At 56.1% G+C, this 20,946-nt stretch overlaps 1 protein-coding gene across 3 annotated transcripts; it reads right to left on the bottom strand.

The window, feature by feature from the left end:
* Positions 1-1,708: 1,708 nt before the first annotated feature.
* On the bottom strand, positions 1,709-19,588 carry Etnk2 (ethanolamine kinase 2). Of its 3 annotated transcripts, none has more exons than XM_070041752.1 (8): positions 19,308-19,588; positions 17,443-17,702; positions 14,748-14,870; positions 9,624-9,766; positions 8,317-8,400; positions 5,225-5,370; positions 3,392-3,465; positions 1,709-1,868 (listed from the first exon to the last, which is right to left on the bottom strand). In XM_070041752.1, exons 1-8 carry the CDS (start codon positions 19,578-19,580, stop codon positions 1,796-1,798), a joined length of 1,176 nt encoding a protein of 391 aa, XP_069897853.1. In that variant the 5' UTR covers positions 19,581-19,588; the 3' UTR covers positions 1,709-1,795. The 3 variants fall into 3 exon arrangements, with proteins under 3 accessions (XP_069897853.1, XP_069897855.1, XP_069897854.1); XM_070041753.1 differs by lacking the exon at positions 1,709-1,868 and adding an exon at positions 1,942-2,447; XM_070041754.1 differs by lacking the exon at positions 14,748-14,870.
* Between the last annotated feature and the right edge of the window lie 1,358 nt (positions 19,589-20,946).

The raw sequence follows: 20,946 nt of genomic DNA, 5'->3' as shown, positions 1-20,946 counted from the left end.
CTCTGGCCAGGTGCAGGCAGGGAGCGTGTCGGAGGGGGGCCCCCGGCTTGGGGCCCCCATCATGTTGAGGCCTAGGACTTAGCCGGGAGCCCAGGTGGAGTGACAGGAGAAAAGGTAGGCTGTAGGCTTTGTTGGGGTGATCAAGCCCCCTTGGTTGCCCCCAGCCCACCTGCCCATCTCGGGAGGACTGGAGGAAACAGGTCTTTCAAAGGAGTGGAAGCTCAGTAACTGTCCGTGCAGATGGCGGCTGGGGCACGGCGCCCTGTCCTAGCCACATCCTGCTTGCCACTGCGGCCCTTGTCTCTGACACGGTCCACAAAGGCCCCAGGCGGTGGAGGCTTAGCTAGCCTCACTGCGGCTCTGCTTGGGGCTGCAGAGGTGGCTGTGCCCACGACCCCGGGGCCCCGGCGCAGCCCGTGAGACCCGGCCAGTTCTGGTGCCATCTCTGGGTCTGGGCTCATCTCTCCCTGGTCCCCCATGAGCACCATCCCTGGCGGGCCTGGCTGCGCTACATCCGGCGCTCTCAAAGGTCCCAGCCGCCGGTACTGGTTCCAGTGGTTGCCACGGCCCCAGGGTACATTTGCAAGCATAAGTGAAACAAGCCACGTGCGCCTGGCAATCAGTGGCTGCTGGGACCGCTGCTGCCCTCAGGACGGGGACGCACCTCTGAACCCCTGCCCCCCTCATCGCGTGAGAAAGCGATGATCAGCTCTGGGAATATTCTAGGCAGCAAGGGTCAGAGAGGCCTGAGCACTGTTGTTCAGGGGTTTGCTGGCTCTTCACTCGGCTGCCCTAAAAGTCTGATCACCCACAGCCAGGCTCCTGCTAAGCAGCGCTTTACCCCGGGGTCCCGGGGTCCGCTGATCCGAACAAGACGGTCAAGGGCAGAAAAGCTGGGAAGGCAGCAGAGGAGGAGCAAGCCTCCTCCCCTCCCCAGAGGCCTCCCAGTCACCCACACCAGTCCCTCCTCACACAACAGTCCAGAAATGAGCATTTAATACAGAAAACCATGATAATTTACAAACGAATCACTTTATGAGCCAGAGCCAGGAGGCCCTGCGGGGCCATAAGGACGGAAGGGGAGGTGGAGGCGCACACAGCTTCCCAGCTGGTCCTGCGCAGGCTCCTGTGTGCTGGGGTCCCTGCCCCCTTGCCCTGCACTCCCACTGGTCATCCCCCTGCGGGCTGATGGAGAGAGGAGATGGGGACACAGATCCTAGCGGTTGGGCAGGGCAGGGAATGAAGCAGGAGGCTGCTGGGCCTGATTCTGGCCACCCATCCTTGGGCCAAGCCACAGTGAAGCAGAGCCAGGTTCCTGGCAGAGACTTGGGGAGGGGGCTGTGATGGGGCCTCGGGTGAGGGCGGAGACCCCCCTCTCTCCTCTCCATCCAGCTGTGGGTTGGCTTCTTGCTGGTTAGGGGCTCAGCCAGTCTCCTATGAGGCATGCAGGGGGACGGGCTGGAGGCTGGGGCTCTGGAGGTAGAAAGGCGCCCTCCCAGCTCCCCTGCCAGGAAGGGCCTAAGACACTTCTAAGGCAGCCCAGGTTCCCGCGGGGAGCTGGGGATGCTGTGCTTCCAGGGCGGGGCTGGTGTCCAAGCCCCGGCTGTGGCAGGCACTTCCTCCTCAGCCAGCCAGGCCAGGGGGGCCCTGTCAGCCCCTCCGAACAGCAGGGCAAGGTCTTCAGTGGCATCCACGGGCCTTCTCCAGGGACACCCACCCAGCCCCACCTTGCCCAAGGGGGGGAGCCCTGCAGACACTGGCCAGGCATTGGGCAGGGAGGGAATGAGGCTGCCGGTCACTTGGGCATCTCCAAGGCGGACACTTGAGGCTTCACCTTGAAGTACTGGTTGAATCGGATCACAGCGTACCTGCCAGGGGTCAGAGGAGGAAGCCGGGGTGAGGCGGGAGACTCACTTCCTCACCAGCTCTAACCCATCTCAAGTCTGAGCAGGTCAACTCCAGTCCATACGGCTTGCTGGTCTGTACTGGGGTTTGAACTCAGGGCTTCGTGCTTGCTAGGCAGGAGCTCTACTCATTGAGACACCCCACCCACCAGCTTTTTTTTTTTTTTTGGCTTTATTTTGGGGGTAGGGTCTTGTGTTTTTGCTTAGGATCATCAGCTTCAAACCTGGATCCTTCCCTCCAGTGTAGCTGAATTATATACACGTTCCATTACACCAGTTCCTAGTTTTTGTTTTTATTTCAAGTATAACTTCTTTTTCTGAGGTCAGACTGGAGCAAACATCTGTCTAAAGTTTGTTCCCCACAGTTCTGTAGTGTTGATATTTATATTCATATATACGCATGTCCAGGACGTCTTCACCTTACAAAACAAGCTCTATAGCCATGAAAAATACTCCTAGAGCTGGGTGCTTGCCTGGTGACTCACATCTGTAATCTCAGCTACTCAGGAGATTTGGATCTGGGGATCGAGGTTTGAAGCCAACCTTAGCAGACAAATCCACAAGACTTTAATTAATCAGCAAAAAGCTAAACTGGAGGCAAAGTTCAAGTGGTAGAACTCCAGCACACATACAAAGACTGAGTACTGTTTTACTCAATGTCAGCCATCAGTGGGTTGCTTTCTCTCATGGCTCCTGGGAACAATGCTCATCAAATGTTCCTTTGAGAATTGGCTTTCAATTCTCCTGGCTTTATTTCCAGAAGCAAGACTGATGGATTATATAAAAATTCTACTTTGAAATGTCCAAGCCACCAATTTCCATGCTATATTGCACACAAGGGTTCCCCTGTGTTATTTTGTTTTTTATAGTGTTTGTTTTATAGCGCATCCTGAAGCTTTTGGTGGTAAACACCTGGACACAGGCATGGTTCCCTTCCAGCTGTGGGTGGGAGGGTTAGACAAGGGGGGAGGAATGGAGTTTCAGTCCATGGGGACGTAAGTACCTTACCCAACACGCTCCCTCAGCCTGGTACTGCCAGGTGCTAATCCCAGGCCCCTCCACATGGCCAGGAGGGGGAGGGGGTGTGTCCCCGGGCAGGGGGCAGCATGGCTGGCAAAATCACCCAAGAGGCCTCAGCAAGTCCCTGACATGACACCTCGGTGTCTCTCAGATGGGTCTTCCATCATTCCGTTCACCCCATGCTCCAGCTGGTGCCTGGCCACAGGCGTGGCAATGGCGCTGGGTGGGGTACAGTAGGAAGGCGAGATCTGCTAGGCATTGAGAGAGGACACAAGCGCTTCCGGCTGTTCCCAGTGCCGCTTTCCCAGCATGCTCTGGAGCAGGGGCCAGTCTGTGCTGAGGACAGGTCAGCAGGGCTGAGGAACTGGCTCCAGGCGTTTAGGGCAGGCTGCCCTTGGCCTCTGTCAGTATTTTGGGACTCCCTACCACCATGGCCCCCACCATCCCCTAACTGCCCCTCTACTGACCTGAGGAAATCGAAGTTGATGGTAGAGTACTGGTTCTGGATGAGTGCCCAGAGAGCCCAGAAGAAGTGCGATGCCTGCAAACAGACCACAGAGGATCGGTCTGGGGAGGACCCTTCCCATGGGGACCGGTGCAGCACCCTGGAAGGCAGGGCTGGGATGCCGGCAGACATGGCGGGAGGACCCCGCACAGGCTGGGAAGGTTACTGAGGTCAGCCACTGGACCACACCTGGGGCTTTTCTGTCTGACTAGAAAGATGCGGGGCAGAGCCGGGCCTGCCAGGTGCAGCACCCACCATTGTAAGGCTTTGGTGGTCCTGAGCTTGCCTGGCAGGACATACACTCCTCCAGGCCTCTCCCTCACGGGGAATCTCCCTAGGGACACCCCAAAGCCAAAAGGGTCGCTAAAACCCAGGGCAGGTCTGGTGGCAGTGGAGAGGTTGAGGCTCTCTCTAGGGCCTAGAGACCCTGGGAGTGCGGCTCCCGCAGCCTGGAAAACCTCCGAAACTGACCCCTCTTCCTTCCCCTCCTCACCTGTACTCAGGTTGGAAGAGAATCCAGACCCGGGAACTTGAAACGTCAAGTTGGGGATATGTACTCTGCTTTACCTCAGGCCGGAGGCTCCCCCAGGTTCAAGAAGCAAAGCTGGCCAGGAGCCAGTGGCTCACACCTGCAATGCTAGTTACTCAGGAGGCTGAGATCTGAGGATCACAGTTCAAAGCGAGGCCAAGCAAGAAAAGTCTAGGAGACTCTTATCTCCAATTAATCACAGAAAAAGTCAGAAGCAGAGCTGTGGCTCAAGTGGTAGAGCACTAGCCTTGAGCAAAAGGAGCTCAAGGACAATTCTCAGGCCCTGAGTTCAAGCCCCAGAAAAAAAAAAAAAAAAAGGCAAAGTGGAGGTTCCCAGCCCAGAAACACCAGCAACTGCATCACTCTGCAGGCCAGACCCCACCCTGGAGGCGCTCTGGGCCCCGGCGACTCCCACAAACACAAGAATATCTACACAAGACCGATCCCTCTTACTTTCTGCCTTTCTTGTAAAGCATGGAAAAAAGTATTTTTTTTTTTTTGGTTGGGAAACTTACCAAGCAGTTTTGTCCTTAAGGTGAAACACAGAAAGAGAAGCCTAACCCACTCTGTTTTGTTGTTTTTGGTGCTGGTCCTGGGGCTTGAACTCAGGACCTGGGCACTGTCCCTGAGCTTTTTTGCTCAAGGCTAGCACTCTACCTTTGAGCCACTTTATGTAATTAATTGGATGATAAGAATATCTTGGGACTTTGCTGCCCAGGTTGGCTTTGAACTCCAATTCTTAGATCTCAGTCTTAAATCTTAGTTAGGTTCAGGGTATGGGCCACCAGAGCCCAGCAGACTTGTCTTCTTGCTTATACATCCCTGATGTTAATAAGGGCAGTGAGTACAGGCACACACCAGAGGAGACCCGATTTTGCCATGGAGCTCAGCACTGAGAACCCAGGGCAGCGGGGAGTGGGCAAAGCCTGCTGGGGAAGGCTGAAAGGCTTGAGGTGGACACAAGTCGGATGTGAGCCTGACGAGCTTCACCTCTTCCTAAGACTTACAGATGACAAAAGGATGGGCTTAACTTCAACATGAAAGGCTGGGGTTAGAGAGTCGGAAGAGCTACGCAGGCAAACAAGAGAGTTGCTAAAACAGGAAGCAGAGCTTTTTCTTGGAAGTATTTCTCTAGAAAGGAGAGAACCTAAGATTTCATGGGACAGGAGGGGGAGGGAAGAGCACAGCTGGGTGTTGGGGACATCTAAGATAGCTCTTTCCAGCTCTGGGGCTCCTTTCTGGGGCCTCCCAGGCACAAGCACTCACCAGGGCGAACTTGTTGACTTGCACGTAGAGCCGTTCCACCTCCCCGGCTGTCACCGCCATCCCTTTCTGGGCCTGCAGATAGAAGCTCAGCCACTGCAGCTGCGTCTCCCGCGTGGGGTACTGGCAATAATCGACCTCATTCACACCTGTCCAGGAAGAAGGCCAGTGAGCTGCTGGAGCAAGCCCTTTGGGTTCCCCGGTCAGGAGCCCCCTTTCTCCCATCTCCTTTGACCTACAAGGGCTGAGGCTGAAGAGGGACCCTGAGATCGCAGGCCCTCTGACCCCCACCCTCGGCTGGCATAGGGGCTGCATCGCAGGGGGGAGTGAGGAGAGCAGAGCACTTTCCTGGGAGCAGCAGGAGCCGGGCAGTGCCACTGTCCCCTGTGCCCCGTTCAAAACAATTACACATCCGGGCATTGGTGGCTCACACCTGTAACACTAGCTACTCAGGAGGCTGAGATCTGGAGAATCTGTTTGGACCAGGCAGAAAAGGTCTGAGGCTCCATTGCCAATTAACTAGCAAAAAGCAGGGCTGGAGGTGTGGTTCAAGTGGCAGAGCACCAGCCATGGGCAAACATGCTAAGTGAGAACAGGAGGCAATGAATTCCAGCACAGGAACCAGCAAGGACAACAGCAACAACAGCAAGTAATGGCGTGCAGATGGCACGGGGCCATGGCAGCAAATGGGCACTTCTGGGCTCATGCCTCACACGGAGCTCCACTTAACCTTGGGCAAGCCCCCTCCTCTTGCTGGCCTAGATTCTTTCCTCCATTAGACAAGGAACCAGACTTGCTATGAGTGCCACACACCGCTTCTCACACTGGCACTGAGCCAGAGAGTACCCCAAACCCCTGCCTGGTTCTCCAGGCGATTCTGACACCTAGCTAGGCTCAGCACCTGAAGACCAGCCTGGTAACGAGTCATCGCTGGGCATGGGGACTTTAGAGCAGGTAGAAAAGAGGTTTATCTAAGAGGGGATGGGAACTGGTCCATGTTTTCTGGGGTCTCTCCTTTCTCCTTGTCCCCCCTCCCCCAAATCCTTTATATCCCCCCCCAAAAAACACTGGCCTCCGGAGCCCTTGGTGTATGGGTGGTGCAGATTCTCCTGTGGAGATAAAAAGGCCCAGAGAAAAGAAATTTGCCTGGGGCCACACAGCCAGTTAGGGGTGCGATCAGGGTTGGCCTTTTCTCCTTGTACCCAGAACTTGATTCCTTCCTTGCTCCAAAGACTCAGGGAAGCCTAGCGCCTCAGCTCTTCACCTCCTCCTTCCCCACGCTCTTCCATTCACAACCTGGGAGCAGGATGCAATCTGCCCCTTTGGAAAAGTGCAGTTGTACTTTGCTCTTCACAGTCGTTAAGGGCTTAAAATACTTAGGAATTATCCCTCTGGAAAGCCCAGAGGGCCTGGCAGCCGAGCATTCCGGCCCCGGGCCCTGCCCGTGCCAGCCTCTGTGTGCCACACCTCACAGCTCGGCTGCTTTGCCCAGCTGGGGCCCCATCCTCCCTCCTTCTGGGTGCAGCTGGTGGCTGCCCTGGAGAGTTGTACCCTCAGGCACAAGCATGCTTAGCTGGCCTGGTCACCTGGGGTTAAAGAAGAGCTAGGATTGGCCTTGGCTGGGCTGGGGAGTGGCTGAGGCTGGGGGTGGGGGGAGCGCTACTTCTCTACCATACTTCACCCATCCTTAGTCTTAGGGGCTGGCACCCCACATCACCAGCCTCAGAATATCCCTCCAGACCATGCTCAGCTCAATCTATAAACTTCCCCCTCCTTCCGTTTTAACAGCCCTCAAGCGAGAAAACCTGCCCTGCTTTCTTTTCATAAATGGTACTAATGGTGTGTGTGTGTGTGTGTGTGTGTGTGTGTGTGAGAGAGAGAGAGAGAGAGAGAGAGAGAGAGAGAGAGAGAGAGAGAGAGAGAGAGAGAGAGAGAGTGTGTGTTGGTATTAGGGCTTGAACTCAAGAAACAGGCCCTGTCTCTGAGCTTTGGTGCTCAAGACTAGCATTCTACCATTTGGGCAGCTCAGCTCCATGTCTGGCTTTTTGGTTACGTGAAGATAGGGGTCTCATGGACCTTCCTGCCTAGGCTGATTTTGAACCACAATCCTCAGATCTCAGCTTCCTGAGTAGCTAGGATGACATCTAGCTTTTAGTTGTTGTTGCTGGTTGCAGGGCTTGAACTCGGCCTGGGCGCTGTCCCTCAGCTCTTCAGCTCAAGGCTAGCACTCTACCACTTGAGCCACAGCACCACTTCCAGTTCTCTTATGGTTAACTGGAGCTAAGAGTCTCACGTACTTTTCCTGCCCAGGCTGGCTTTGAACCGTGATCCTCAGATCTTAGCCTCCTCAGTGCACATCTAGCTTCTATAGGTCAAGGACCGCCTCTCATCCCACCTCATCCTGCTCCTTCTTGGCCTTCTCGATTGCTGCAGTGAAGCCGCTCATCATTTGGATGCTCAGCATGTGCCATACAAGTGTGTTTCATCCCAAGTCTGTGAATGGGTCACACTACTGTCTCCATTTTACAAGGGCTTTGTTCAAAGGTCAGTAATCTACCCAAGGGTCACACAGCTAGGAAGCAGAAACACCTGGATTTGAACTTGGAAGGTCCAGTTGCACAGCCTAAACTTTTAATGAGGTCCTCCTGGATTACTCGTCTTCAGGGCATCAGACAAAGAGCAACTTAGGCCACTGTGCCCTTCATGTGGAGCCTCATGCACAGGCGTGCAAGTTGTAGGCCACATAGAGAAGCTTGTCCTGGGCGTGCCGGCCAAGCTGGCGTAGCTGTGTGTGCCCAGAGGAAGGGCCTGTTTGCTAACCCACCTACCAGCTCAAGCAATGCTTCCTGGGACTCTACAGGGACAAGTTTTCACAGATGTGAACCGAATTGCCATGCAGGCCAGCACAGGTCAGCTCTCCGGGGAAGGAGGAGGGAGGTCCTGCTTCCCACCATGAGACCAACTGCTCCTTAAAAGCAGCCTGTGACTTTCCCACTTGAACAGTGATTATTTGCAGCTTGAGGTGTCGGTAGCCTCTACTCTCCACGTCTAGAATCACCAGTGGGCCTCTGTGAGGAGGGGGGTGCCCCTCTCACCTGCAAACTCATTGAAGTGGTTGCCAATGTCAAAGGCTTGGTAGTTGTAGCCGGCATATTCATAGTCAATGAACCTCACATGACCTAGGAGGCAAAGCAGAGAGTTGGTCCTGGGTCTGGAAACAGGTTCTCCAGCATGCACTGTGTTAGGTATTGTAAGTAACATGACTTAACGTATACATGTGCAGAGTTATATACAAATACTACACCATTCATTCACTCATTCATTTAGTGCTGGTTCTGGGCTTGAACTCTCAGGGCCTGGGCACTGTCCCTGAGTTTTTTTTGCTCAAGGCTAGCACTCTACTACTTAAGCTTTTTTTTTTTTTTTTTTTTTTTGGTAGTTATATGGAGATAAGAGTCTCATGGACTTTCCTGTCTGGGTTGGCTTTCAACTGTGATCCTCAGATCTCAGCTTCCTGAGTAGTTAGCATTACAAGTGTGGGCCACCAGCACCTGGCTTATTCTACTTATTTGAACTTTACTTTTGAAGTGCTGGGCATGGAACCCACGGCCTCACACAGAAGCCAAGGGCTGTCTCATTGAGCTATACCTGCAGCCCCACACTGCTTCATATGAGACTGGAGTATTCCTGAGCACATCGCTTGTGTCCTGGATGTTGGGGCTCACCTGTATTCCCTAGGGGCTGCACTCTGAGGAACACCAAGAGGCTCATTCTCTCTGAAGGCATAGGAGAGCCACAGTCTCCTTAGAAGTGGGACCAATGGGGGCTGGGAAGGTGGCTCAGTGGTAGAGCGCTTGCCTTGCATACATGAGGCCTTGGGTTCGATTCCTCAGCACCACATAAGCAAAAAGAAAAAAGCCGGAAGTGGCGCTGTGGCTCAAGTGGTAGAGCGCTAGCCTTGAGCTGAAGAGCTGAGGGACAGCGCCCAGGCCCAGAGTTCAGGCCCCACGACCGGACCCCCCCCTCCAAAAAAAGTGGGACCAATGTCACCAAAAGGAATGGCATGGGGACACTAATGATGAGGAACTATAATGAGTCCTTCATGCAATAGATTCTTTTTTTTTTTTTTTGCCTGAGACTGGCACTTGAACTCAGCACCTGACCCTTTCACTAGCTAGCGCTCTACAAGCAAGCCACGCCTCCAGCCCCATGCAAGAGACTTTTCTAAATGACATTTATTGTTCTCTTTTACACATTAATTTAAGATCAAAACCCAGATCTCCTTCTGCTTGTGTAAGTGCCAGCCTCAGGAGCAGGCCCGTGAAGCCAGCTGACCCTCCAGTCTGTGCTGTGGGGTTCCCAGGCCAGGGCCCCGGGGCGGGGGCGGGGGGGGCACTTGTACCTTTGGTGCTATCGTAGATAATATTCTTGCAGAGCAGGTCATTGTGACAGAACACCACAGGGGACTCCAGCTGGGACAGGTGCTCCTTCAGCCAGGCCAGCTCCTGTTCCAACACCTCCACCTTAGGGACGTCTGTAGAAAGGCTAGACAGTGGCAAAAAAGTAGCTGGTGGGGAGCGGACTGCAGACAGGCAGTGCGGGCCCTCAGCCCTGCGGCCCAGCCCCGGCACGCCGCACTACTGCAGAACTATTGGACGGGAGCACCGTGGGATTCTACTGAGTCACGTGTAAGACGGCCCCTAGGTTCCCTGTCCTGAGAAGCAGATTGAAACCTGGGTGTGGGCAGGTATCGTCAGCCAAATGACATTCCTGCCCCTTTGTGCAAAGGACAAGAGGGTGAGGAAGACAGAGCCATGGAAGGACAGGAGACATTGGGAGGGAATAACGGGATCCCATGGCTCCAGAGTGAGGCCAGGAAGGGAGAAAGGCAAAGCAGGCCTGGGTCTGGGATGCTGGGAAAACTGTGCAGGAGGTTGTGGGTCTCCTCCCTGCTCCTCCAGGGCAGGATAATGGCATACGCTGGTGTGGTCCCTCCTATCCAGCAGCTGAGGACAATGTCACAGGTTGAGGGCCCCAGGAGACCCTCCAGTCTAAACTCTTATTCCCAGACCACTCAGGCGCCAGAAGGTAGTAAACCAGTGCTGCCTAGCTCTAACCTGCGACGCCAAGGAACCCAGAAGGCCCGGTCCACTGCGCATGCTCTGCCACTCCAACAATGGTCCTGTCCACTCTGATGACAAGTGGTTCCTTGCCCCAGGTCCCTGCCAGGCCACATCTGTTGCTGCCCTCTCCCACTGCCTGCACACATCAGCCCCCTGTCCCAAACACGACAACCAAATAGGTTAATCCGGCTGGGAATGTGGTTTAGTGGTAGAATGCTTACCTAGCTAGCATTCAATTCCTGTGCCACATACAACAGAAAAAGCCGGAAGTGCTGCTATGGCTCAAAGTGGTAGAATGCTGAGCACAGAGAGGCTCAGGGACAGTGCCCAGGTCCTGAGTTCAAGCCCTAGGACTGGCAAAAAAAAAAAATCATGACAAATAGGTTAATCAACCAGAGGTCATACAAAAGTTGGGCAAGAACGCCATGTATTCAGGGGCTCTGAACTTTAGCCCCTCGGTACAGTGTACACAAGTCTGTGTACACTGAAAAGCCAAATAGCACAGTCCTTCAAACCCCAGGACCATCCATGGCAGAGCCCGGGAGGCCGGACTTTATCTCCACTCCTGTGGCTCAGATTTGTTTCTTTGCCCAGGACAGCAAAGGCATGTGGAAGAGGAGAAGAATAAGACAGACCCACTCTCACCCCAGCTGACTCCCTACCCCCAGAACACGGGAAGGGTATTTGGTGACTAAGAAGTCAGGATGAGCTGACAGGCTCCCTCCTGGGATCTGGGATAGAGGCGCTTGTCACAGTTCCTCCAGCTCAACCTCACGGGGAAACTGAGGCTCTAGAAGAAGAAAGGCTTTGTTGCAGCCTCCAGGTAGGCACAGCTGAACACTAGAGTTTCTCATCTGGAGAGGCTGGTCCTCCACCTGCCCGGAATCCCAAACTTGCCATGTCTCCTCATAGCCGCATTCTATGTCCCCTCTGGCTTTGCTGAGGTCCCTCTGAGTCAGGCTGCCCACTGAGAGTCAGGGAGACCCCTCATCCACACCAGCCTTGATCTCTACGCAGGCAGTATCTGCTGAGCATGAGAAGGGCCCTGGATTCTCACCTTAGTACCACAAAAGAAAAAAAAAAAAAAAAGAAAACTGGGAGCTAGTGGCTCACACCTCTAATCCTAGCTACTCAAGAGGCTGAGATCTGAGGATGGTGGTTTGAAGCCAGCCCAGGCGGGAAAGTCTGTGAGACCCTTATTTCTAATAAGCCACCAGAAAATCAGAAGTGGTGCCGTGGTTCCAAGGGGTAGGGTGGTAGTCTTGAGCAAAAGCGTTCAGGGACAATGTCCGGGACCTGAGTTGAAGGCCCACAACCAAAAAAAAAATTTTTTTTTTCTCTTGGACTAAGGCCATCCTAAGACACAGAGTGAGGAGGAGGCTTCCTTGGGTTTGCTCAGGTCCCAGCCTGAAAAACACCCCTATGACATCCAGATGCCTGCTGCCCAGTCCCTGACCTCAGCCTGCCCCCACCCTGCCCACCCAAGGCCACCATGATGGTTACTGTGGGAACAACCCAGGCCTATCTCCCATCAGCCTCCCTTGGCTGCCTGGCACCCCTCCCCTGAGCACTTGGACTTCTGCCAGCGTTGCTTTCAGTCCTGACACTGCCAGACTCTTCCAAGGCTTTAGGACTGGCAGCACAGCAGCTGCCGCTGTCACCCAGAAGCACCCTGACCCCGATGGCGTGCTCCTCAGGCCCCAGAGGCAGCAAGCAGTGTGAAGGGATGGGGTGGGGGTGGGGGAGAGGGAAGGCTGAGTTCCTGCCTAGGGAGTCTCCTCTAGGCTCCATGTGGCAGGGCAATTGTACTTTCTCCCTTTAGGTGACTTTTCTGAGCCTTCCAGCTTCTTGGCTTTTCACATTTGTCCTCCCACCAACGCCCCCCCCCCCCGGTATCTCCTCTTGATGCCCCCAGTGTTGTCCCAGCCAACTCTCCCTTGCCCACCCTGATGCTTTCAGGGCCAAGCAGCCACCAAGGCCACCAGATCTCTTAGCACACATCTCCAACATGCCCATCTCCCCACCAGCTGCTCTGGACAATACTCCGCACAAGACTCCTGCTCAGTATCACCTGAGGCATCTGAATGCAGAGTCCCAGGCTCCCAGTGAGGGAGAATCAATCAACTGACACCCAGCAAGCACCCCAGGGGACTCTTCTCCAAGCCTGGGAGACCAGGCCATTTAATGACAACCACCGCAGCTTCTCTCCCTACCGTAGGTCCACCTCTGCCCCCAAATGTCACCTCGGACCTGCCCCGTGGTGCTCTGTAGATTACTCCCTAAACAAACCAGAGTTCTGGCTCAAACATTTTGACAACTTTGCCTGCCCGCTCACTGCCATCCTGGCTCCTTGGCCTGGCATCCACGCTGCCCACTCTCTGGCTCCAGCCCTTCTCCCAGGCCCTCCTGAAGATCTGCTCAAGTCAACCTCAGCTGCTCACGTCTTTGAGCAAGCCCTGCTTCTCAAGCAGCACGGTCCCTGCCTTTTGTGCCAGGCATGCGCATGTATGTTTATCAGGATGACTCCTAAGTTTCTTGAGGGCAGGGCCAGTGGCAGGATCATTTTCATCTTTCTATTGTTTTAAATGACAGTCACTCAATGTTTTGCAAATGAAGGACTGAATAAAAATCAGGGTAAGGAGGTAATGTGGGAGGCCCAGGCTTTATCCAGTTTAAATGATTGCGTTAGGGTAGGTGAGGCAGTTCTGGGCAGTGATTATCCCTTCAAGTAGTTCAAAGAAGTTAGATCTTGATCTGCCCAAGGTATGACAAGAGCAAAGGGTACAGGTAGCCAGCTCTCCCCAGGGAGAGGGGTCAACACCCCTTCACCAAAGGTTATGTGGGAGCCTGAATGCAAGGAAGCCTACCCCTCCCCCCCAGATCCTGAGCTACCACTGACCAGCAATGACCTTGGACAAGTGCTATTCCCCCTTTGGGCACCAGCTTTGCCATCTCTCAAGTAGCAATGGGGCTTGGAGTACTGCTGAGAGTCCTGTTCTCCCTCAGCCATTCGAGTTCTCAGGGAAAAGGCAGCCCTTGTCCCGGAGATAAAATGTGACATAGAAGGTCTAACCATGGTCCAACCGAGGACAGGCTGGGGCTATCCTGGACAAAGAGTCCCAAAGCAGCCTTAGATAGTTACCCAGGTGTGCCAGGACACACAATGGAGATGACAGCTAATGCCTGTCATCTTCCACACCTATTCTGCACCCTGCTTCCCATGAAAACTTTCCCTCTTCCTCCTCCTCCCCTTCCCCTCCCTTTTCCTCCCTTACTCCTCCTCCTCCTCCATTTCCTCCTCCTTCTTCACCTGGGCACTGCCTCTGAGTTTTTTTGCTCAAGGCAAGCACTTTAACAGTTTGACCACAGCTCCACTTCATTTTTGGTGGTTGGAGAGAAAAGTCTCAAGAACTTTCCTGCTGGGCCTGGTTTTGAACTGTGATCCTCAGATCTCAGCCTCCTGAGTAGGATTACAGGTGTGAACCACCAGCGTCTGACCCAAGAGATTCTTACCTCCAATTAACCAGTTAAAAAGCCAGAAGTGGAGGTATGGCTCAATTAGAAAAAGCCAAACAAGAGTGCAAGCCCCAGTACTGGGCTAAAGATATATATATTTTAAAGGTCGGGAAGGGATCAGAGACTCATTGCTGAGTTTTTATTTTGGAAGGGGAGGGAGAGACCTCACTGTTTCTTCCAGGCCTGTTTTCACAGCAGCCTTCCTGTGTCAGGCACCTGGAGGTTAGCAGGACTCTCAGGTCGCAGGCCAGAGAGCAGAGGGGAAGTTCAGGGAGCCCTGTCTTTCTAGGAGCAGCAATATCAGGATGCACAAGCTACCTCTGTCTCTGGAAGGAGTAGTGCGAGAATCAGCAAGTATCATTCTAAATAAGGTGGGGGCAAGAACCCTGGAGACACGTAGGCCCAAGAAGCAAGAAGACAAGCAGCAGGAGCCTTGACATCCCCAGGGCTTGCTGGCAGGAGATCCGTTCTTCTGATTGACTCTGAGCTCCTCCCCCTCCCTTCCTACTATTAGGGCAGCCAGGCATGCAAGAGGGACCTCTGGACAAGGAAAAAAAGACTGGCCCTGCCAGGCCCCACAGTAGGCAATACTCCCATCTCTGAGCCTCAGTCTCCACTAAGAAAGCCAGGGAGAAGTTATTCTTGACCCCAGTCCCCCAAAACACTCACGGAGAAATAACATATGCATATACAACTGCCAATTTACATTCTTGAGATGCAGTCAATTGTCCCAACTTCTTGGACAGAAGCTAAAGGGCAGCAGGACAAACTCCTCAGCCTCTACCCGGCACCTGTGCCCCTACACGTCCCGGAAGGGGAACTGGAGCTAAAGGAATAGAAGGGCGGCAGAGACTACAGCAGCCTTGGACCTTCCCAGACTGTGGTACCTGGGGTTGATCTCGCTCTTGACCAGCGTGAAGTAATTGTGCATCTTGTGCCAGAGGGTGGGCCTGGGCAGGCTGCCATTGGCGTGGATGGTGTGAATCTTGGCCATTTCTAAGGCGATTAACCTACAGCAGAAAACGAGAGGGAACAGAGTATGTGGGTGCTGGTGAGGCCCTCCATGCTCAGATCCTGCGGGAAGGAGGCCCACTGGGGCACTAACCAGAGGGCTGAGCCTGGGGTCACAAGTCTCTCAGGAACCCTGGGTCCCCGGGAAGGCATGAAAATGTACTAAGACCTTGAGCTAGAAGCTCCTGTCCCAATCCCAGACGACAGCAGCTCCCTCTCCATCAAGACATCCATAGGTAATGATGCCAGGCAGGGAAGAAATGTCAGCCTCTTATCAGCCTGGCCAAGGTGGGGAGGGAATCAGGCTAGCCAGGGGCAGCCCCTTCCTGGGCCACAGGGAGTTGATGCTGGCAGCCTGGTGCCAAGGACGCAAAACAAACTAGCATTCTATTTTCAAGTCCTCCCATGGACCTTATCCAAGGTCCTGGGAGAGAAAGAGCAGGAGGCAGGGAGGACTGCTGGGACATGGGAGAGGGAGGGGGTGGACGTGGGACTGATTGGTCAGAAAGGAAGGACCTTGACTTGATAAAGACCCCATCACTGAGGCCCAGGTCCCAGCTGGGCCCTCTCAGTCCTCTGCCAACCCTCCCTTCTGCAGCCCTACCCCCAACTGTACACCAGGCCTCCAACATTGAGGCTTCCTTTGCCTCTGGCCTGTTGCTCGAATAATAATCACTGGGAAAGACAACAAAGACGCTGACTGTTTGAAACCTTGTTAAGAGCAGAGCTGTCCTAGAGACACTTGCCCAGCCTGGAGGAGAGACAGGTCACACCCCATCTGGAGAACAGGGGGGGCGCGGGCTTCTTCACAAGTCCCCCCCCACAACCCCCCCCCCCCCCCGCCTGCCTCCTAAAGGGTAAGGAGAGGCTGGGAGACTGGTAGCAGAGAGGATGAAAAAGGCAGGCTCTGCACGAGGGCAGAGGAGTGCCTGCTGGGGTCCCAGCAGGGCACGAACACAGACCTGACACCCAGGCCTGGCCTTCTCCTCCCCTAGCAAGATTCGGAACCCAGTTAGAACAGAGCTGTTCCTTGAATATCAATAGGGCTGTTGTGTGAATAGCAATGAAAGTAACCTCAACACTCAGCACTTTTGTGCTGCAGAGCCTCAGCGGGGGAGGCCGGGGGTGGGCTGGAGGCTGGGGGTGGGCTCAGGGGACCTGAGAGGCTGAGGGCCTATCCTCAGGACCTCCACCTTCACCTGGAGGGAGGACCAGCAATCCTGGGAAAATCGCCACGGAAGGAAGGGCTTACCTCCTACCATCCCAATTTCTGGGCTCTCCCCAAAATGCCAATTTCTTATTATGGAACCTAAATCCCCCTTCAATCTTCCTGACAGTGGCAATTGTTTCTGCTAAGAGGATGAGTGATGGCAGGAGGTGCATCGAGGCGGAGGGAGCAGGGGGAGCGGGGAGGACCTGCTAATATTTGAGCTTATTTGCACAAGGCTAAAGGAGAGCGGGGAGAAGCAGAAGCCGCGGGAGAAGCAGGGCAGGGTCCCCCGCATCCTGCTCCGGCCTCACCTCTCCAAGCCAGGCATGTCTGCAGTTGCTCAGATGCAGCCTGAGAAGTTTCTTGTCACACTGTCCCCAGACACACATAACCGTGACACACAACCCAAAGCCAATGTCCCAGGGCCCTAGCAGCTTGAGGCGGCACTCAGGAGCAGGGAGTTAGAGGGGCTTTTAAGTCCCTAGAGAGCTGAAAGGTTTGGCAGGTGACAGACATGGAGCTCTTGGCCTACCCCACAAGACGGGCCACATGGTTATGCAGAACACGGAAGTCCCCTTTCCCTGGACAGAGCCCTGAACTGCTGTCCTCAGTATCAGGAGTAAACCTCAGCCTTCCTGGGGTCTGATGCCCTCCATACAACGCATGCACCGGAGGAGAGGAAGGAGGATCCTGTCTGACACCCCAGTCCTGGCACAGTCAAAGGAAGAAAACACACTAGCAGCTCTTCGGCCCTCCCCTTCCAGGCCCCACAGCAGCATGCACAGGGCTTGTGAGCATGTACACAGACCCCAGCAGCAGCCTGAACCCCCTGTGTGTCCCCCATCAGAGAGTCCAAGGAGCTCAGATCAGCAGGAAGGAAGGCGGCTCGCTGGGCTGGTAATGTCATGCCTGCCCTGGAGAGGGCCTTGCACACCTGAGCTCTCCGCAAAAGGAGAGGAGAGGGAGGAAACCCTGAACGCCCTGGGGATTTGCCTCAGATTTCATTTCCAAGGCTCTGAGATGTTTCCAGGTCAGAAGTGAGGTGGACGGCGGCTGGAGGCATGGGGTCAAGAAACTGATCTCTGTTGCATTTAGGGAACCGTGTGCACTCGCCCTCCCCTCCTCCCCCCAATTCATCTTTCTGCAGATCCCACTGAAACCCTACAGAAAGCTGCAGCCTGTTTGTGCAGAGCAAGTACACGTACACACACACACACACACACACACACACACACACAAATGCAATTTTAGATCACATGACTACCCTCCATGGACCTCACTATTCACCAAGAAAGTTGCCCAAGAGTTTCAAGCTCCAGACCTGAGGCATAGAGACACGCAGTACCCCACAACCTCCTTACCTGAAGAGCCGGGGTTCTCGGATATGCTCGGGCCCAAGGGCCACGCCCTGCATGTACTCGTAGCACAGCCCATTCTGAAAGGTGCAGTAGAGTTTGGGGGCACAACCATGAGCTCGCAGCAGCTGGAAGTTCCTGACCTCATTCTCTCGGTCCACCAGCAACTCCGTCCGCTCCCCATACACCCGGACCAGCACGCAGTCCCGCATGTCCTCCTCCACATAGCAGGCCACCAGCTTGTTGGTGATGCCATCTGTGAAGCGCTAGCACGGGGAAAGGGCAGCTATGGGTGGGTGGAGTAGGACCTCTCTGGTCTCTCCCCAGGAACTCAGCTGGATGTGCTCAGTGGAATGCCGGGCACAATTACACACAAGCCAGCACTGTCCCCAACCTTGAGGTAGACAAGTGAGCTTGAGGGGGGAAAATGGCATCTTGGGCTCATCCGAGACACACTCCCCTTTTGTGCCTGCTTTCCTGTGGATGAACTCTGGTAAGGGAGGGATGTCTATACTACTGTGTGGAAGGCAGAAACTTGCCCTTCTCCTTTCTCCTTCACCCTGGCCTGAAAGAAACCCCCATGGACCAGAATGTATGCGGCCGAGAAGGGCTGGGAGCTGCCTCCCACCACTTGCAGCTCTGGGCTCCCTAGTGTAGCTCTTGCTCCATCCAGAGACACAGGCACAAGGAGGGGACTGAGGTTGGCAGCCATCCCAGGACTTCAGTGGCCAGAGGGCCTTGAGCCTCTGAGTTCCACACCAGAAGGAACAGGAAGATAACTGGACTAGTAACACAAGCTCTCTGGGCAGAGTGGAAAGGAGGATGACACCATAGATTTTACGGGGCACAATGTGAAAGAGTTAGACAGGACCTTAGGGGGCTGAATCGATTTTCAGTGAGGTAACAGGCCTAAGAAGGAAAGAAACTAGCCATCTGCCCCATTAGGTCAGTGTTCAAATTACCCTCAGGCCTGCTCGATGCCTTAACTGTCTTAACGAGTCTGGACCTTTTGAAAATGCGACCCCCTCATTGGGGGAGACCTGTCAGCTTCCACGCGCCCTTCACAACCTCTCCAGAACTTTGCCTTTCCCCATCCAGAAGGCCCATTGGTGCCGATCCCTGCCACTCAACATCTTCCTCCATAAGCAGCCCCCAGAAGGCCTTTTGTAGAATGCAGGCCAGCCAGGGAGTCCGCCTGGGGCCCGTCGGGCGGGTGGCGATGCCCACAGGTGCGTGGTGCATGCGGGGGGGGGGGGGGGGGGAGGAACTGTCCAGCCGGAGGGGAAGGGTCCCAGTGTCGGGGGTGCTGAGCCGGGAGCCTGTGCCAATGTGCAGAGCCCGTGAGGGGCGCGGTGGGGGCTGGACGATCCCAGGGAGGCTTCTGGAAGCCCGGCGGGCTTGGCTCGCCCCCCACCCCACCCCGCCCTAGAGTCCAGAAGGGGGGCAGTCATGGCGGGAGGGGGTGTTCCCGTAAAAGTTCTGCCTTCTCAGGTCTGGGTGGCTGGGCACGCACTTGGGGCGGCAGGGGGTGGGGCCCGCGCGCGGCGTGCCGGCCGGCCGCGGGCAGGTGGACCTGGGCGCGCGGCCCCGGGCGGAGCCGGCGGGGAGGGCCCGTGGGGGGCGGTGGGGGCCGGCGAGCCCGGCTCCGCTCGGGCCCCGCGCCGAGGCAGAGCTCCCCACGCGCCCGAACCCGCGTCGCCAGCCCTGCGCCGCGGCCGCGCGCCCGCGGGGAGGGCGGGGGGAGGACGGCGCCCGGAAGGATGCACGGACGGCGAGCGGACGGGTGGACGGACGGACGGACGGACGGGCGTCCCGGGGCCCCGCGCCGCCCCGGCAGGGCCCCGACCCCCGCCCCGGGCCCGCCCGGCTACCTTGGTGCGAACTTGCTCGGGCTTCCAGTGCGGCCGCAGCTCGTGGATGAGGCGCAGGGCGCCGGGCAGGATGTCGTCCTGGTCCACCGACACGCCGAAGCACGGGACGGCGGCGGCGGCGGCGGCGGCGGCCCTCGGGGGGCCCGGCGGCTCCCGGCCTCCGGCGCTGGCCGCCGCCCGCTCCTCCATGCCCCATGAGCACTGCGGGCAGGGCGCCTGCCTCCGCAGGTAAAAGGGCGAGCACGGCGGAGGAGCCGAAGGGGGCACAGCCATTCCCGGAGCCCCACCCCCTCGGAGCCGCCGCGCCCGCGCTAGCCGCCGCGGGGGGGCCCGGCGAGGGCGGGGGCGCGGGGGGGCGGGGCCGGGGGACGTCCATGGCTCCGCGGAGCCGCCCGCCGCACGGCCGGCTCGCGGCCCGGCGCCCGCCGCGACCCGGGGACGTCGGGTCCGCCGCGACCGTGACATCACGGGCGCCGGGAGCGCCCCCCCCCCCGGCCGGCGCGCGCCCTCCGCCCGGCCCGCGGGTGCAGGGGAAGCGCCGCGCGCCCGGGAGCTCCCGGCTACCTGGGGGGGGCGGGGGAAGGGGGCGGTGCCGGCGAGGGGCGGGGCGTCCGCGTGGGCGGGGCCTATCCAGGACACTCCCCCAGGTCCTAACCCGGGCAGACCTGGGTTCGCACATACCCCCTCCACCCCTACCCTGCTTCGAAGCCGCCTTTTCCCGGCTGCCTGGGGGTAGGGACGGGTTCTTCTGGACCCCTCACCTCACCCTGAATATGTCAGATTGGGCCCAGCGCTCCCAGCCCCAGGAAAGGCTCTACAGGAGCGCACCCCACTGCCTGCAGGCCTGCCAGCGCACACACATGCAGTGGGCAGAAGGCTTGGGGGGTGTGGGGAGGCCGCTGATAGTGAGTATCCCAGGCCTGGTGACCATGTGTCTTCTGACAAGTCACTTTTGAACACTCCGGGTATTGGAGTATTAGGCCATGATTTTGAAGAAGACTGAGCTTTAGTCACTTTTTTTTTTTTTTTTGCAGGTCCTAGAGCTTGAACTCAGGGCCTAGACACTGTCCTTGAGCCTCTCTGTGCTCAAGGCTAGGTAGGGCTCTACCACTTGGGCCACTTCTGGCTTTTTCTGTTTATGTGGTACTGAGAAATCGAACCCAGGGTCTCGTGTGTGCTAGGTAAGCGCTCTACCACCAAGCCAGCTTCCCAGCCCTAGTCACTAAATCTTTAAAATTTCCTATCCATCCTGAAGATCTGACTAGGGTTAGGTGACAGTCCAGCAGGTCCCCCTGAGCACAGAGCTTTGCTGGGCAGAGGTGTGGATGTGGGTTTGCAGCTATAAGATCTACCCAAGAACTAACAGCAACCCCCGCCCCCATACTCTCAGAAGAGTTGAAAGCTTGACACACATGTGTGTGTGTGTGTGTGTGTGTGTGTGTGTGTATGTGTATACTGGGGCTCACACTCTTGCTTAGCTTTTGCTGTCAGGGCTGGCATTCTACCACTTGATCCACGCCTCCATTCCTGGCCTGGCATATCTATAGGGCACAAACAGGCTGTTCAGTGGCAAGTAGGACTCTCTAAGGAAGGGTGGCAAAGCTCTCCCCCCCATCAGAGTTGCTTTGGGGAAGAGGAG

The sequence above is a fragment of the Dipodomys merriami genome, unplaced genomic scaffold (genome assembly GCF_024711535.1).
Source record: "Dipodomys merriami isolate MVZ:Mamm:240054 unplaced genomic scaffold, mDipMer1.0.p SCAF_31, whole genome shotgun sequence".
NCBI lineage: Eukaryota > Metazoa > Chordata > Mammalia > Rodentia > Heteromyidae > Dipodomys > Dipodomys merriami.
Note: the sequence above shows the minus strand (reverse complement) of the source record. Positions and strands in the feature narration are given on the sequence as shown.